General features: G+C 40.4%; 1 protein-coding gene across 3 annotated transcripts in view; it reads left to right on the top strand.

The window, feature by feature from the left end:
• The window catches only part of LOC122567423, a 168,164-nt gene that overhangs the window by 99,451 nt on the left and 52,051 nt on the right, over positions 1-16,662 (top strand). For 2 of the 3 annotated variants that reach the window (XM_043725900.1, XM_043725899.1), the window contains exon 2: positions 16,357-16,380. The exons of the other annotated variant lie outside the window; for it this stretch is intronic. In XM_043725900.1, the coding sequence (XP_043581835.1) occupies positions 16,357-16,380 (24 nt within the window). The remainder of the gene's footprint in view (positions 1-16,356; positions 16,381-16,662) is intronic. 3 annotated transcript variants of the gene reach the window in all.

Raw genomic sequence — 16,662 nt, 5'->3', positions numbered from 1 at the left:
GAGGGAGGGAAGAAACGAGCTCCGGCAGCGAGCAGCCTAGAAAAAAAGATCGACGACGCGGAAGAAGTAAAGCAGGCTTATGCAGGAACTCGGGCAGGGACTATTGCTGTAGCAGGCAGCCAGGTAGCTCGCAAAGAAGGAGGAAGAGGAAGCAGCTAGGCTTCTCCAGGGGCAGTTTCTCGGAAAGAAGACAAGGGAGAAGAAGAAGGAGAGAAGCTGAGGGAGAAGACGGAAACTAATTTTAGGCGTTAGCTTATTGGGCAAAGCTTCGTACAGCGGCTCGGTAATCCTAACCGCCTGATTGAATTCCTTTATAGCGAATCTTTCCTATTTTCTTTCTATCCGCTCCCTTTATCGATGCCTCGAGGCGTTCCAACCTTCCAACACCCGCGCTTTATTTCAAACTGACTCTGCTCCACTCCCGTACTCCTTTCTTTTTTTTTTATCGTCCTTTATACCTATCGCTTCCATCCGCGTAATCCGAGTCACGTCCTGAACGACGATGAATTCCCGATTGAATTTGCTCGTTTGTTGGATCTCTGAGTCGTAAGTTCCTTTGACGGAGAAAACTTGCGTTTGTTAGTATGTTTCTGTAGAAAAATATTCTGGTTCTTTATTCCAGATCCCACTCGTGAACGAAGCTTTTCTATGATCGTCCAGCGGCTAAGCGTATGCTTTTTATATATGCTTTCCCTTCGGGGAAGTAGAGTCGATTAGGCCATGTGTTTAACGCGATCAAAGTACGCTTATGCTAAAACTTTCATTCGTTTTGAGGGAAATATCGGAGCAAGCTCTGCGAAGAACGGTTTTAAAGTCTAGATACTATCTCTCGTTTTCATACATCCTACACGGAAAACCGGTAGAGTGCAGGATAGGAACTAGAAGAAAGTAACGCTTTGAAGGAATTCACGACAACAATGCTCGACGCCGGAAGGAAATCGAGAGGCAAAAGAACTGTATATTTCCAACGTATAACGCCTCGAGTAGCTTTTCCCTGGCGGCAAGGCTAGTTCTCAAGGATGTGTAGAAGTGACGGGAGATTCGGAGAACGCGTTGCAAAGGTGATTTCGAGGCTCCGTGAGAAATTCGCTAACGCTCAACTTAGAGCTGTTTGCGCACAGGCATAAAGTGCATTGTCAAATGTATTCGAGCTGGAACAGACGCGCTCGTCCGTAATACGGATTTAATACGGACTTAATACGGTTTTAATACGGAGCTGACGACAGGCCACCATAAATACATTTACAAGTGTAATTAAGTAACGCATAATTAAATACGTCCATTTAGAACGCGTTGATTCGAGGATATAATTAATATGCTCTCTCGATGCGTATCGGCGAGAGACCAGCGTGAGAGAACGAATAAGCAAGCGGGAAAGCGCGTATATTTTCCGCTTCACCTTTACGGGTACAATCGTCGCCGTGGTCAGAGAATTTTTCGCTGTATGTACATCGCTGCAACAGGATGAACGCGAAAAGGGCCATTGAACGAACGTAATGAGAAAAAGCTTTGGCGCCGAGTTTGAATTAATTCGAATGATTAAACGAAATGCAACGAATCTGTGCACGGGCTCGATCGAATTTTTGCGTAAATCCGTTACGGATGTGAATTCGAACCGACCAGTTTTTACCCAACTCGGCAATTTCTTCCTTCATTTTACAGCTTACGAGTTCCTGTTTTATTTCCTTTTTACTTCCTTTTTGCTGAAAATGATGTTGAAACTATATCTTCTTTTAGCAATTTTCTCCGAAAGGAAATCTATCCGCTCGTTTCCTTCCCTTTTGCTTCCTTTTGCCCAATCACGCGAGTCGAAGAACGACTCTACATCGAAACAATAACCATCCCTTCCTCGTCGTACGTCTGTTCGCTTCCGCAGATATAGAGTTTCGCTCGAAACGAAGCGTTTCGACGAGGACGAATATCCGCCCGAGATATGTTTCCTTTACGCCGGCCTGTCTGACTTGTCACCGACTAAAACTACTGCGTGATCCGCGGATTTGTTGCCAGCGAGTTTGGGATAAGGGAGTTTGGCTGGCTTCTTTTCCTCTTCCGCTCTATCTTCAAACTTCTACCGGCAATCTATCCAACCTTTCTCTACCAAAGTTCGGCATTTTGTGTCCTTGCGCAAAAGAGAATAAAAACTCGTAAAGTTTATGTGCCAATTGCGTATAGTAAAGATAGAGTTACTTGAGTCAGCTAAGCATCGACATTTTGAAACTCAATCTTCAACTATGCATAGAACACTCGAATCTGTTGTGCATTATGAGACGCCACTAGTCTCGCGGAGAGTAACGAAAGAATAAGAAAATACCGTGTACTCTAAGTCCAGCGAGAAAGAATACTGAAGACGAGACAATGAAAAGATATTACATAAGAGTTAGTAAATTAAACGAGCAAATGGCTACTAGAAATAAACTAATACACATACGCTATTGAATTGTAATTTCTCAGCTTTTAAATTCTTCCAGAGAAATACATTCTAACCGAAATATTCTCCAAAGAAGCAATATCCTTTAAATGGCTCGAACATTTTTTCCAAGCACGTCCATTTCCATCGCAACGATCTATGGAAATTACCACCGAAAAGAAGGCTCAAACGACTTTCATAAAGAGAAAGAAAACGAAATAAAATTAAAATCCGAGAATTCCCGGAGGTAATTGAGGAAACAGTCAAAAGTTTCATTGGCGTAGCTAAAAAATAAAAAAAAAAAACGCGGGCAAAACCCTCTGATGAGGAGGAACAGCTGGGTACTCTGCCGAAGAAATTCTTTTTTTCCAGAGGAACTGGTTCGTATCGCGGTCTGTCACTTTGCCAACCCTTTCAACCCCTCGAGTGTCTCCGTCATTTTCTGCAAAGTCAGCCGAGAACGATCCAAGGGTCCCCTCGGCGGAAAGGAACGAGATTCTCGAGACCGGATCGCGTTGGAGAAGCTGTTGGCGGGTCTGGCAGCCAGCCCGCTTTCTTAATCGGAAACAAACGTTTAGCCCTACCCCTTTTTCCATAGACCCGCGTTGCTGATCGCGTGTTCCGGGCATGGCCTCAATTTTTATCGCACGTTACGTCCGGATCGTCCGGTAAATTGAACCTTTGCCGTGTACAATTACGTTCCACTTGGCGAACCTCTTTCTATTCGCCAGCCTCCTATCCCCGCCAGTCGACTCCCTCGGGGGATTTTCTCGCTTCTGTTCTCGAAAATTTGATTTCCCTTTAGCTCGTGAGCCAACCTTGAGCGAACCTGCTGTTCGTTTCGCGGCGGATCTTCGCCGAACCTCGTCCCGTGTATCGTTCGAGATAAGGCCAAAGAATCTATGAACGAGTTTCTCGCGAGTGAGAACGCCCATCGACGTATAGAAGTATCGATCTGGATAAGTTCGAAGGACGAAGGTTGGTAAAGACTTTTCAGGCTCGATCAACGCTCGCAACGATCCTTTCCACTGCGGTTGATAGGGGATAATTGTCGGGCAAGCTTACGAGTAACGCGATACTGGCCGTATGTAGTTATATACTTAGCAGCATACTCGTATATACTTAGCAACGAACAGATCTCGTCAATTTACCGTCCACAACAGCTGCGCTTTCCATTAGCGGGCGAACGAACGGGCTACGTGAGCTCGAGTTTCGGCCGCAGCTGCGAAAATTCACGCGGAAAAATTCATGTTTCCGAGGGGAAATTAGAGATACAATAATGTGGCGGAAAATTGATAACCTGGCACGTCTGTTCCTTATATAGTAGATCGATCTACTTATATTCGGCGAAGGCTCGAGTATACTTGGATAGGTTCACGAATAAACTGTACCAAAATAGTTTTAGTCAGCATTTTGTTTGGTTAACTTCAAAGTTACTAGTGAATACTTTACGTAGCTCGTAAGGGAATCCAATCGCGTTTGATTAAATATATAGCCAGCTTTGGCCGCGGCTCTTGAACCGACCTAAGTGGTTCCAGCATCGCTTACTCGGACAAAATTATCATCGTTTATAATTTCTCTTCCTCGAAAAGGAATGCTTCAATATTACTGATTTCATTAGCGAACATTATCTTAACTTCTATTACGTTTACCGTCTCCTGATCAATAGCATCTAGTATTTAAGTTAAAGTATTTAAATCTAGTATTTAAATTAAATTAACTGACTTATACCAGACTAAGGATCATTTGCCAATTACAAAAACTACTATGCATATAATAATATATCGTAATTGCAAAAATATCTATATGTGGTCTTAACTGGATGACCAGAGACCGCAATACCCAGCGATCCATGTTTTAGATAATTCCTTAATTCCAAGCCGCTTAAAGCGAAAATATAAGCAATTTGATCGAGGTGATCGAGGTTATCAAGAAAATTTCCATCGTTTCCACCCGACGTCTCCCATCCGTATAATCAACGAACCTCCCAAGACGACACACGTGAACTCACAAGGTTTGTTGTCTGGTGCAGAGCACAAACACGATTCTCCTCTCTCGTTTCGTAGTCATACGCTCGGCAAAAATTGCCCGGTACAGCCTCGGGGAATCCGGCTTCTGTTTCTTCTGTTTACTCAACATGTTTCCATTTCCACGGACCGCGAACGAAACGCAACTAGGAGAGAAGAGGAGAGGCAGGGAAAGGGGAAAAGAGGAAAGGGACCGCGCGAATGCAAACGTGGCCACAAACCAGAAACGGAATTCATGGGCCGAGACAAAAGGTAACCGAGTCAATGGCGTGGTTACGATTCGAAAGGATTGGAATCGCGTCATCAACGCAACCGAGGACTACTCCTCTCTATTCTCGTGGCTCCATTTTCAACCGGATATGCACCCATGTTTCGAAGATACGATCATTCGGATTTATTCCCTGTTTTTACTTTGATCCGCTTTCGACGCGTCGCCATCGAATCCGGAGACTTTATGATACCGTGAAACCCGTTTAAAATGTTTCTCTATTCTCTCGCGGCTAATTCAACGGCTATTCCATTGTTCTATACGTGTCTCCATGCATGTTTAATATTATGCTGTGATACGTTCGTTTCGTTTTTAACGCTTGATGATACATCGTCTTTTGGATCCTTTACCAAGCTCAGAGTCATAAATAGAATACACAGTACAGTATACTATACAGTAGCTATAAAAAGTATTTGCACGTATCTTTCCAATGAAATATTCTTTTCATCGTTTCATTCTATAGAAGATAGGGAATGTGACATAACATGTTTTTCAGCTGTCATATTAATTTCCAAAGTTATTTCACGGTCTTCCTGATAAAAGTTTGTTGCGCTCGATAAACGCTCTTTTGTAGAATTTTCTGCTTGTCATGAAATAAACAACAATTTCGTTGCATTACAGTTTTCTATTACCAAGAAAGCAAAAGGAAAAATTGTGGCCATTGTGTAATGTTTGCTAGTAACATAAATTTCTTCTGTATTTATACTTTTTACACAATGCTCTCAATTTTGCGGCGTGTTTTAGCCTTTCAGTGGCAGAAAAGCGTAGTACGACGGAAATGTACTTTATATTCTGACACGTTCAACATTTCCCTCACCGACCACAACAAATGTAAATCACCGGTCATAATAAATTTTGATCAACGTGACCGCTGAAATGTAACTTTTAAAATGATACGTGACACTTGTGAACGCGAAGCTGTTAATGGAACAACAACAACAACAACAAAAGAGAGAAAAATAAAACCACCGAAGAAAAATAGAGCGAGTGTATGTTACAAGCTAATAACAATCGTTTTCGTAATTTATCTGTGGAAATTGAATCAAAAAGTTGAAACGTTAAGGTAGATAGTATCCATGTTTATGCAAAACGACGGCAAAAGCAACGAGTGACAAATGAAATGACAACACGGTCCGATAACGTGCGTGTGATCGTATTTTTCGCGTCAACTTTTATCTCCTGTTGCTTCGCTGAATATTTTCGGATCAAGCGATTTACAATTAGCCAGATCGAGTCCGTTTCCACTCTATAGCAATTACGAAACGCGTTCTGCGAATCCGGGTCACTGATTTGCGACTGCCAAGCTTTTGTTTCTCACGTTAGACGTATGCCGAGATTTTTCTTATAAAATTAAAAATCATTTTGCTGAAACAACAGTGAAATTGTGGCGCAAAAATTTGAGTTTCACAAAATTATAATCCTATATAATTCTGCGGCGAATACACTTGCTTATACGCTAACAAGAAGAACGAAAAAAGTATATTAACCCTTTGCACTCGAAAGGTGACTCTCACTCACCACGGTGTTTCATGCCGCATGCTTCAGTGGCGAGCGAGAAGCGACAGTCCCTGTTTATGTTAGATTTCGACATCTGCAATTGATGAGAGTGCAATGGTTGGTAAATTGGTTCCTTGGTTCTTTATGTTCCTTGTTAAGAAGTGTAAAGTGTTAGACTTTAAAATTGAGATAAAATATTTAATCCCATATGCCTCCGAAACTATGGTTCTGACAACGTCTGTAAAGTTAGTTTGGATTCGACGATCATGGCAAAAGTATTATAGTTTAGAAACCCTTAAAAAATGGTGTTCGGAAGTGAAATTAGCTGAAATGAAGATGAACTTATTTATTATTAGATTTTTCTTTGTAAGTTAATTTCTATATAAAATCATTTTACGCTAGCTGTAAGACACGCGTCACGTATACGCTAAATCATCCGGAGTAGCTGCTACGCCCCACCGAAAAAGTCCTCGAGTGCAAAGGGTTAATGTTTCCGGTGAGCATTATAATTTACCATTTGCGTCCGAAAGAAAACAGTGTGTTTTTAATAAAGTTTTAACTTTCTATTAATTACAATTTTCTATATAAACATTAGGACCAAAGTACGCTTCCACACTGTTTAAAAATGCCAACACTTATCACAGCAGAGTTCAAAAACTTTCTTCTGCGAGAAAATTAATAGCAGATTCTGCAAGGAACTTCCTTGCATGATTTGCGAAATCGTACCGAAGCAGAAGACCCGGATGTTGGTGGGATATTAACGAAGAAGACGACTCTTCTCCTGTAACCAAAACCCAGGGGCAGCCTTAATTCGCATTATCAGCGGCGAGAAAGAAAATGGCCAACTGGCGGAAGCAAGGAGCACGGTTCCACGGCAATACTTGCATCCCTCGGTTGTCATTTTCCAAAGTAAGAACCGGCAATTCGACCGTGACTTGCTTCTCCTGTTCCTCGATCGCGAGAACTCGTGATTAGGCGTTCTAATTACGTGAACTTTCCTACCCTTTGCAAAATTCTGTCTTCCTAGGATAATTACGAATGAAATTAGAATTTCTTGGTATAAATTTTGTTGATATTAATCATCGCAGACGAAATTAGAAACGCCGCACAGAGTTTTAAAATTGTCTGAAACAACAGAGAAACAATCATACTGTTGCGGACTAACGTCACTTAACTATTCCAGTTACAACATATATTTATCTTTTCATGTATAAAAGTCTTTCGTAAATGAATAAAAATCTAATTAAGGATCTTTAAAAATATAGAAACCCAAGAGAAGTCGGAATTAAGTAAAGCAGAATTCCATTTCTCTGAACTTGTCAGAGAACAAACGGTTTACATAAGCGGAGTTCATGTAACAAGAGTTGGCCAATTTTCTCCACTGCCTATTTATTTTTCTTTATTCAAATAATTAATAGCAGTTTACATTCAGCTAAGTGAATTCAACGAACGGAAGTTCAGTTGATCGGGCCTGTTAACTAAAATTTCGCTGCAATAAGTCGTGTTCAACTGTAATAGAAAATAATCAGAATTACCGCCTTTCTCCAGTTAAACAACCGTTTTTAAACACTGTGCATCAAGAGCTAAAAAATCAGAAATATTGTGAAATTGATCGCATAGAGAAAAAAGGAGAGAAAGAGAGAGAGAGAGAGAGAGGAAGAGAATGAGACAGAGAGAGAGACAATAACCTTTCATTGCGTTTCCTGTACCGTCGACCATCGACGAACGATGAGTTCTATAATTGACCAATTCGATGGAATATAGGTGAATAACAGAGTGGAAATCGCATTGAGGATGCTACGTAATTACCGATTGTTTAGTCGAAATTCGAAGAATCGCTGGGACAAGCGAATTGTTGTCAAATTACAAAGTAAAATTGACGATTAAAAAAGAAAATGACGATCGATAGCATGGACAAACAAACATTCTTTCGTAGCAACAGTTTTCCATGGAATATCGAAAATGGGATTTAAAATGTTTCACGCTGGGCTTGATGAAATGATATTCAATTTCATTACATCGTCATTAAACGTGTTATCGTGAATGTCGATTAGTTTACGTCAGATCCCTATCGGAATTAATCGTCACGTTGTCCAACCGTGTGCAATGAATATGTAATAGGCTCAAGTATGAATTAATTTCTGTGGATGCACGTGGGTCGAAGCTTGGAGAGGAGAGCGGCTCGCGTGGCCCTAATTGGCCTGTCCGAGTCAAGGAGGACCTTCGATCCTTATAAATATGCGCTGGTCATTAATACCATCCGTGATCCGTTGGCAAACGTCGCGGATCGATCCTGCATTTGCGATTCTGATCGACGGCGATCAAATTCAGAAGGACGTATCGCGATAATTCCGTGGGACAACCGGAGATTCAGAGAAAGTTCCATTAAATCGAACTCGTAATTCCTCTATCAGCTTTGAAAATCCCGGAAATTAATGGTGTTACTCGTACCGTACGTGAAGATTAAAACATTCTGAGAATTATTGCAGTTAAACGATGGATGCACGAGCTCGAGGAATAAATTTAACTTCGGCTGAGTATTATATCTACTTGGAAACAGAATGAACTTTAACGGCGTAATAAAATGACTGAGAATTCTGTACCTTCAAACGTGGCTCGTTTGTACTACTCGGTAATTTACTGAAATATTAATAATCACGTTGCACATGATGACGTTTAAGATGTAAAATTTCTAACTATTTCCAACTCGGAATCACAACTTTGTAAACCTTCCCTCGAATATTCCATCGCGTAAACGTCGTTGATAAATCGTGTCTGTTGACTCGACGAAACTTTCGATACGAATATTCTCCATGGATCGCGATGAAATTAGACAGCAAAACCAGACTACCGCTAATTTCCTTCCATTCGCCAATCACTCATTCGTTACATTTTCACTCTAAATCGAGATTTCTCGTTTCTGGCAGAGAATTTACGCTAATACGATGGAAAAAGGGTGGTTGAGCCAGCAGCACGAGTTGCAATGTACTTAGGGTAGATTGGAGAGTGCGATAGTCGGGATCGAAGCAATAGACGAGAAAAGGGTGAAAGAAAGAGTGAAAGGATGGATGCGAGGTGGGAATAGGATAAAGGAGAAGATACTCGATTCTCTGCAGCTCGGTTGTCCGATGTTTCTCTTGCGGGTTATCTTAGCGACGATTCCAAGACGCCTCTTCGCTTTCCTGCCTTTAAGCGCACTCCTCTTTGACCTCCTGACGGAACAGAAAAAAGAAGAATATCAAGATCGGTGACCAAAGATAGTGGTTTTTCGTCGTGTGCAAGTCACCCTCTCTTTTCATCCCCTTTTCACCCTCTTTCCGTCCTCTTTCCTCTTTCTCTCGTCGCGTGCCAGTTTTGAATTTGGGTTATCGAAGGTACGGCTATCTCTGAAAAAAAGCATTACTTATACAGCGTGGTCTTAAATTCATGGTACGAGTAAAATCAGAGAGAGATTGCACAAACTGAGACAAAAATAAAATGTGAGAAAATTGCGTTGGAGATCTGGCGTTGGAGATTGAAAAATTTAAGTTGCAAGACCCGTTGATTTTACGTGAATTTATGTAATTTCCAGCTGGACAATAAACGATCGACAGCGAGCTATTCTATATACGAAAATAAGAGAAGAGAGTGTAGGACATAATCTGGAGAAAACAGAGTTTGAAAATAATTAAGAGCGAAGCCAGTACACGTATACTTGACACGTTCTCAAATTCGATTTTCTTGAAAACACAGCCTCCATCGAAATTTTATTATTCTCGATTTTCGTCTTTATTTTCAGCCACAAAGCCCTTCTTTGTTCGTGCTACGAATTTAGGTTCACGATATATGTATATTGATCGAAGTATAATGAAACAAAGAAATTATATCTCAATGTTAGGTATTTAACCGAGCTGGAAAAATTACGAACGAGCTTCTTTTAATGAAAATCGCGAGCTGTTAGTTTAGATGGAGTTGAGTACACACGATTAATTTGCCTGTTTGGAAGTTTCCATCGCTGTATTTATTTTATGAGTTCATCTGGACAAGATACCGGTCCTTCGCGTAATAATTAACGGTTAAAGTTTTTCACGAGACGAACGGATAAAAACTCCTCACGCCGTTTATTTTAAAAGCACTTTTATTCGTACCGTAATTAACCAACACTGATTCTACCGGATTCCTATCTTTTCAACCACACGGAGATTAATGGACTTCCCACGCAGTCTATTTTCTTTTCTTCCAACGAACCTCGATCTAAGAGATAATCGATCGCTCTGTATTATAATAATTCCATAGGAATAAACTATAGAAGACCAGATCGAGCGCATATCAATGTTTCAAAGACGTATCGATCGTTAGTCGTAAAACTTGAAAACGTATGTACGTCACAAGTGTTAGCGTACTTATGTAAAGTAAAGTTAGCCTTGGAAATGATTACTAGCAACTTACTCCACGTCTTTAACAATACTTATTTGAATTGAAACTTGAACAAAGATAGATAGAATCGTAAGTTGTAGAATCGTAAGATAAATAAAGAATTTAATTACTGAAAATTAAAAAGAAAATATCACCTTTGTATACAATAATCTTAAGATCCTCCTCGTTCGAAATATCTAACCACGTACCAAAAGTTCATACAGGTTTTACGACGCGTCAAACGATTCATTGGAAATAAAGAGGGGATTTTTGAGCGATGCAAGTGCGTTCCTTGTTTCAATTTAAATTTAGAAGAATATTTGATCCCACGGTTATGATAAGAGGTAAAAAATCAACGACAGCGAAATGTTCTTGAATTCTAACTTTCGAAATATAACGACTGTATAAATCGTTTTCTGCAATTGCGCCCAGCGCCCTACTTGTCGACGATAGTGCGCGAACGTGTTTCGCACGAAACCGTATCGATCGCAATGAAAATCGCGGCTCGTCCGGCGTAAAGCCGGTGCGATTGGTCGCGAGGCAATCAGAGCGCTCGTAAGAAACGTCCAAATCATTCTCCTGTAGAAACATGGGCCGGAACAATCATACACTTGTAGGATGTATTGCGCCGGACAAGCACTATAGTTCAAAGCATCAGGCATAATTGCATATCAACGCCGCGATGCTGCTGACCGGTCGCAACACGGACAAAGCGGTGTAATTTGTGGAATCGCGGTAATCGGCTTTATGGCTTTTGCCGTTCCTGGTATTCGGATATCGTAGTTTCGCCAACTGCCGACAACGTAATCGGCGTCGCACGCTTACCCGAGAATTTGGAAAATTGTCGGCTGATGGGCGGCGTGTTAAGGGAATTGAGGGAATTGAGGAAATTGAGGGAATTAAGGAAAACGTCCAAGGGGTTGATTCGCACGGCTATAGCGAGCGTGCTCTTTCAAGAATTTCGTTATTGTCTTTAGGTATTCGCGATGCGCCGCTTCGGAAACGGTCGACAACGTAATCAACGTCGTTGCGGCTTCGCCAATGGGAGGAGCTCGTTGTTTGTTATGCGATAAATTCGCCGTATAGTTGCACCGACATCGCCAGCCTGGTAATTGCAGGGAGTGTAATATCGCGAAAAGTTTGCACTAACCAGCGAATTCCTTGGTTATACAGTGGCTCGTGGAAATATTCCAACATTTACTGCATTATATGAACAGTTTTCAAATTTCATTAGCGTTACAGCAAGCCTGGACTATCATGGTTATATCTATTGGTAAAGTTTGAAGCAAATCTGAAAACATATACTCCTGTTCGTAAGTATTAGGATATCTGCTGATCTTGCATGAAGGTGAAAATTTATCCAGGTTGCGAACGAGGCAATTAATCGATTCGAATTTTGAGATTAAACATAAAATCACGATCTCGAATACGCGATAAATATTATGGATACTATATGGATTACTAACTGACTCATATACGTATAATTTTATAAACTATAATACGTTAATTCGTTTTTACTTGTAATTTGTTTCTAATTATATGGATAAAATTATAAGAGTCGTATCTCGTTACAGTGCTAATGTTTCTCAAAATGTTTTCTATATAGTACGTACAATGTGTGCATAAAAGCACACGTTCTAGCTGCCACTATAAGTACTGAAATACTTTCGCGAGCCACTGTATAGAAGGAAAGAAAGAAACCGCGCGGATAGAGTCCTCACGTGACAATAAGCCATGATTTTTATGGTCATGATACTAAATGTCGTGGCTCTTGTTCTCGTACAAACTGAGTGTTCCGTCGTTATGATATTGAAATTGATATCGCGACATTAACGCCACGAAATCAAAGCAGGTGCGCGATTTTATCGTAGCATTCGCTAGTGACTATCATTTGTTATTCAGTCAGAGGTGTAGTTAAAACCTGGAAACTCGCTCTCCGACGTTAGCAATTTTTTACGTGATTAAAACTTACAACTTAAAACTACATCGATCGACTGTTCAACAGTAACTAAACGTCATGATACTAAATTGCGTGGAAATAACCATAATATAAAATGTCACGCAGTATCATAATAGCAAAGGCCGTAATTTTTAATGTCGCGCGAAAACGTGTCCTAAATTCATTGAAAAGACGAATAGCGTGTCTAGTTTCTAGCTATGTGACTCGAATTTCAGTTTCATCTAACCTACAAACCATTTTCTTATTTCTTGCTTGGAATTCTAAGTTACTATTCGCGTTATCCCGTGAAATTTATGTCGTGTGATACTTGTTCCATATCACTACGCATGAAAAATTGGAAAATGAAATTTCACGATAACTTTTAAATTTTCTGGCACATTAATGCAGATAGGAAGATTTGATAATAGAGATGATACGATTCATACTCATATGTAGGAAGTAATATTCGAGGGAGATGTAATAAAGCGGATTATGTTGAGAAAATGCGGGCAAGGTAAATTGGGAAATTTTGGCAGATGCAGGGAAAAATCGTGCGAGGGGTGCCGCTGGAGAGAGAACAAAATTTCGAGCGAATTTCCTTCAATTATTTACGCTCGGAAATGCAGGAAAAATTTAATTGCACGCGACACGAGGCGGTTGTCGAGGAGAAAAAATTTCGGAATAAACTGAAGCGGCTGTAATTGTACGCTTTAGTGGCGGCCGTAGACTCCATTTTTGTTTCATTACGGTAAAATATAGCCATGCATTATGAGTCTCGTACATGGAAGCTTTAGTATAATAAACGTAAAGGTTTCCGCTAACAATGTCGAAAATAACGAATCGCCTTTCCGTTAAAATTAACGTTGCCGATCAACAACGATCATTTGATTACTTTTAATTGCTCCAATTTGATCAGATCGTTCATCAATAAGCATTAAATAAGGAATTATTTCATCGAGAACAGTTGATTCACAAAATCACAATCTGAGATAGTCTGACAGTTGTTCGACAAAAACAACCACCATCGTCCAGCGAGAAGTGCAATGCTCTGACAAAGAAAATGAAAAATGCAAGAAAATCTAATTATCGTAACACGAGTTCCAAGTTAAGAACAACAACGAGCTCACGAGAATTAATAGATATAATAATTCGATTATATTTTGCAAATATAACAGTAAATTCGTTGTCATGTAATTTAAACTTAGTTTCGACGCTTCTCTCTTCCTTTGGAACGAAACTTTCGCAAGATAATGCACCGATAAAAACGATAAAATGTTCGTTTCTACGAACGAAACTCGATCGCAGATCGCCAGATCGTTTAATAAATCCCCTTTCTGTTTTGCCGTGCTTGTTTCGTTAATTATCGAGAGAATCCTTTTTATAAGTTTCTTTCGCTTTGACACGGTGATCCACGCGCGATACACGAGCTCGCCTCTCGGTGTCCGCCCGACGAACGAGAACAAAAGCAAACCAGGACACGAGAGTGCGCCGAGTCGGGGAAAAAATTGCGATCGTCCGATACGGTTTGCATCCGTGTTGACGTTTCAGCTTTATTAAACGTCGAATTTTCCCTCACCTCTCTTTCTCTGTGCGTCCTTCCACGAAAATTTCTTCGCTTTCGATTACTGTTTTCGCCAGCGTCTCTCTGCCCATAATTGGCAGCAATTTGGCGTCTTTTTATTAAAAAAATGGAAGAAGCAAAAATAAGAACGACGATAAAAGGAGAAAGAGCAAGGCCGAAAAGGAACAAGTTTCCGACGGAATGACTTTACCAATTAGCGAACAATCGCAAAAGGTAGAGAGAGAGAGAGAGAGAGAGAGAGAGAGAGAGGGAGGAGAAGGAGAATTTCGAGCGGCGTCGTTATAGGTCTTTAAAAGTTGCGCGCTCTTTTTCCTCATCGTTTGAATGCGGTGCCTTTATTAAAACTTTCGACTGTCCGCCATCGAGAATATTTCCGCCGTATTCTGTCCCTTCTTATTGAATCAACGGCAACGGAAATATCACGACTACTTTTAATTTCCATCTCCGAAGATATCTTTCAAGATTACCTCTCAGAACATTTCTAGATTCGCGAATGCCTGGCAAAAGCGAACAAACGTCTTATAACTGATTGCGAATCAACTTTATGCGATATTCAAACTTTTCCATCTTTGTTCTAGAAACTATAACTCGCTTGAAACATTTGTCATATCCCCCAAAAACGAGTCCAGAAAATTCATAAACCGCAGCATTCCATCGAGGTTCTGTAATATTACAAAAAAGGATTTGTAAATTCACTCACACTCCTAATAATTATAAATTATTATGCAATAGAGCCTAGGTCAACTTTACACCATTTTATTAATCACTGCTACTGCTAGATCGCATCTTTTAATTACTCGTTTTCTCTTCGTAAATTTTCTACAGGCCAAATAGCAGAACAGAAAATGCAACACACTCGCGCACACTTCCTTCTCTTTTATCGAACGGAGCCAAAGCTTCAGGAAAAGAATTTAATTGACTTAATCGATCGGTGAACTGTCCGACGACTAACGCGATTAACCGGCTGAACTCTTTCTGTCCTGTTGTTATCGATACCGATGATCGCGTTTCCGTTATTACTCGAATGGAGGATCGATTGGCACGATCGTTTAATTAAATCTCGCGTTCGCTGTGAATCCCTTTCCGCGCGGCACACGCTTAACCCTCTTAATTGATGAACCTGACCGGAATAATTCCGGAACCGGGGAATGATTAATTAATGGCCGCGTTTTGATGATGCATCGCGACGTTTCGAAACCAGTCCGCGGCCCCAACGAATCTCATTGAGCTCGGCCTCGTCTCTTTATATCCGTGTGTAACCTATAACCTGATATACGTTAATTAATCGAATGTTAGCTGATAAAACGTTCGGCCTAAAATTGGAAGTTCGATAATGCGGCAATTAAGCGTATCGAAGGGTTAATTGCGTATTAATCTAGTGGTCGTTCCCACGAATACACTCGACCGCGGCAGCTGCAATTATTTTAATGCTGGATATTGAAATCGAACGATCGGATCGGTTCGTTTATCCGATTCCTTAGTTCGTTAATTTCCTCGTAGATTAGAACTTCGTTTAACCTAATTTCGTTTATACGAATAAGTTAATCCTCAGCTTCGAATATACAAACTCGTATCCGAGCCTCTATCATATCGAGTACCTCGGTAATCATAGTACAATCGGCAAAACTAAGGTAATTATTTAGAGTAGAGTATAATTCATCAACTTCGATGAACTTTAAATATATGTTGTCGAGGTTACGATTCCAAGTAACTTTTTTCTATCCATCTTTGAAGTATCTCAATTAAGGTTTAGTGTTACATTAAATGGAATTAAATAGATTTTAATTAAAAGTAAATAAATTAATTGAATTAGTATTTAACGACAATAGCTATATGTTTCAACCGAATACAAGAATGAAGTTCGTCAATTCATTAATATTATTACTTGATTGGTAAATTATTGCGCAGGAGGGCCCCACGTTTTATTATACGAACTAATAAAAAGCACTAGAGAGGATAACTATCGAACTACTATTATTGGAACTACTCGATTATCCCAACTATTTTACCCCACGACTGGTTTCGATAAATGAGATTTTACTGTATCTCGTCCTTCCGCAAGTTACGTCGAAAAAGATCTCTCGATCGCCACTGTTCGAGGCTTTTTAGCTAATTGCTCGTCGTTTAAGCGATAAGCGAAGAGAGAGTGTAGGGATAGAAGAGCGAGGTGCATATTAATCACAGTAAGTGAAACAGGCGGCACAAGCATGTTCTAACGTCGAGTGTTGTTCTTTGTTCCAGAGTCGGGGACCAAGCAGAGCGGAGGTAAGAGAGAGCCTCCTGAAAGACAGGCCCGCCTAAGTATCTTGCTTTTTTTGTCGTGGAACACATTTTAGGTTCACTCGTGCGTAAGTAACTTTGATCAAAGTTGAGAAAAAAACATTTTTCCCGTCCTGGTTCTCTTTTCGTTCCCTTCTCTTTATTTCGTATAATCGTCATACGTGAATGCCCGTGCTCTATTGTGTGTTCGACTACTTATTTTCCTGGTTCTTGCAATAACGAACAGGAAAGGGTTAATAACGTTGACGGAGGACCACGAGAACACGG

The sequence above is a fragment of the Bombus pyrosoma genome, linkage group LG5 (genome assembly GCF_014825855.1).
Source record: "Bombus pyrosoma isolate SC7728 linkage group LG5, ASM1482585v1, whole genome shotgun sequence".
NCBI lineage: Eukaryota > Metazoa > Arthropoda > Insecta > Hymenoptera > Apidae > Bombus > Bombus pyrosoma.
Note: the sequence above shows the minus strand (reverse complement) of the source record. Positions and strands in the feature narration are given on the sequence as shown.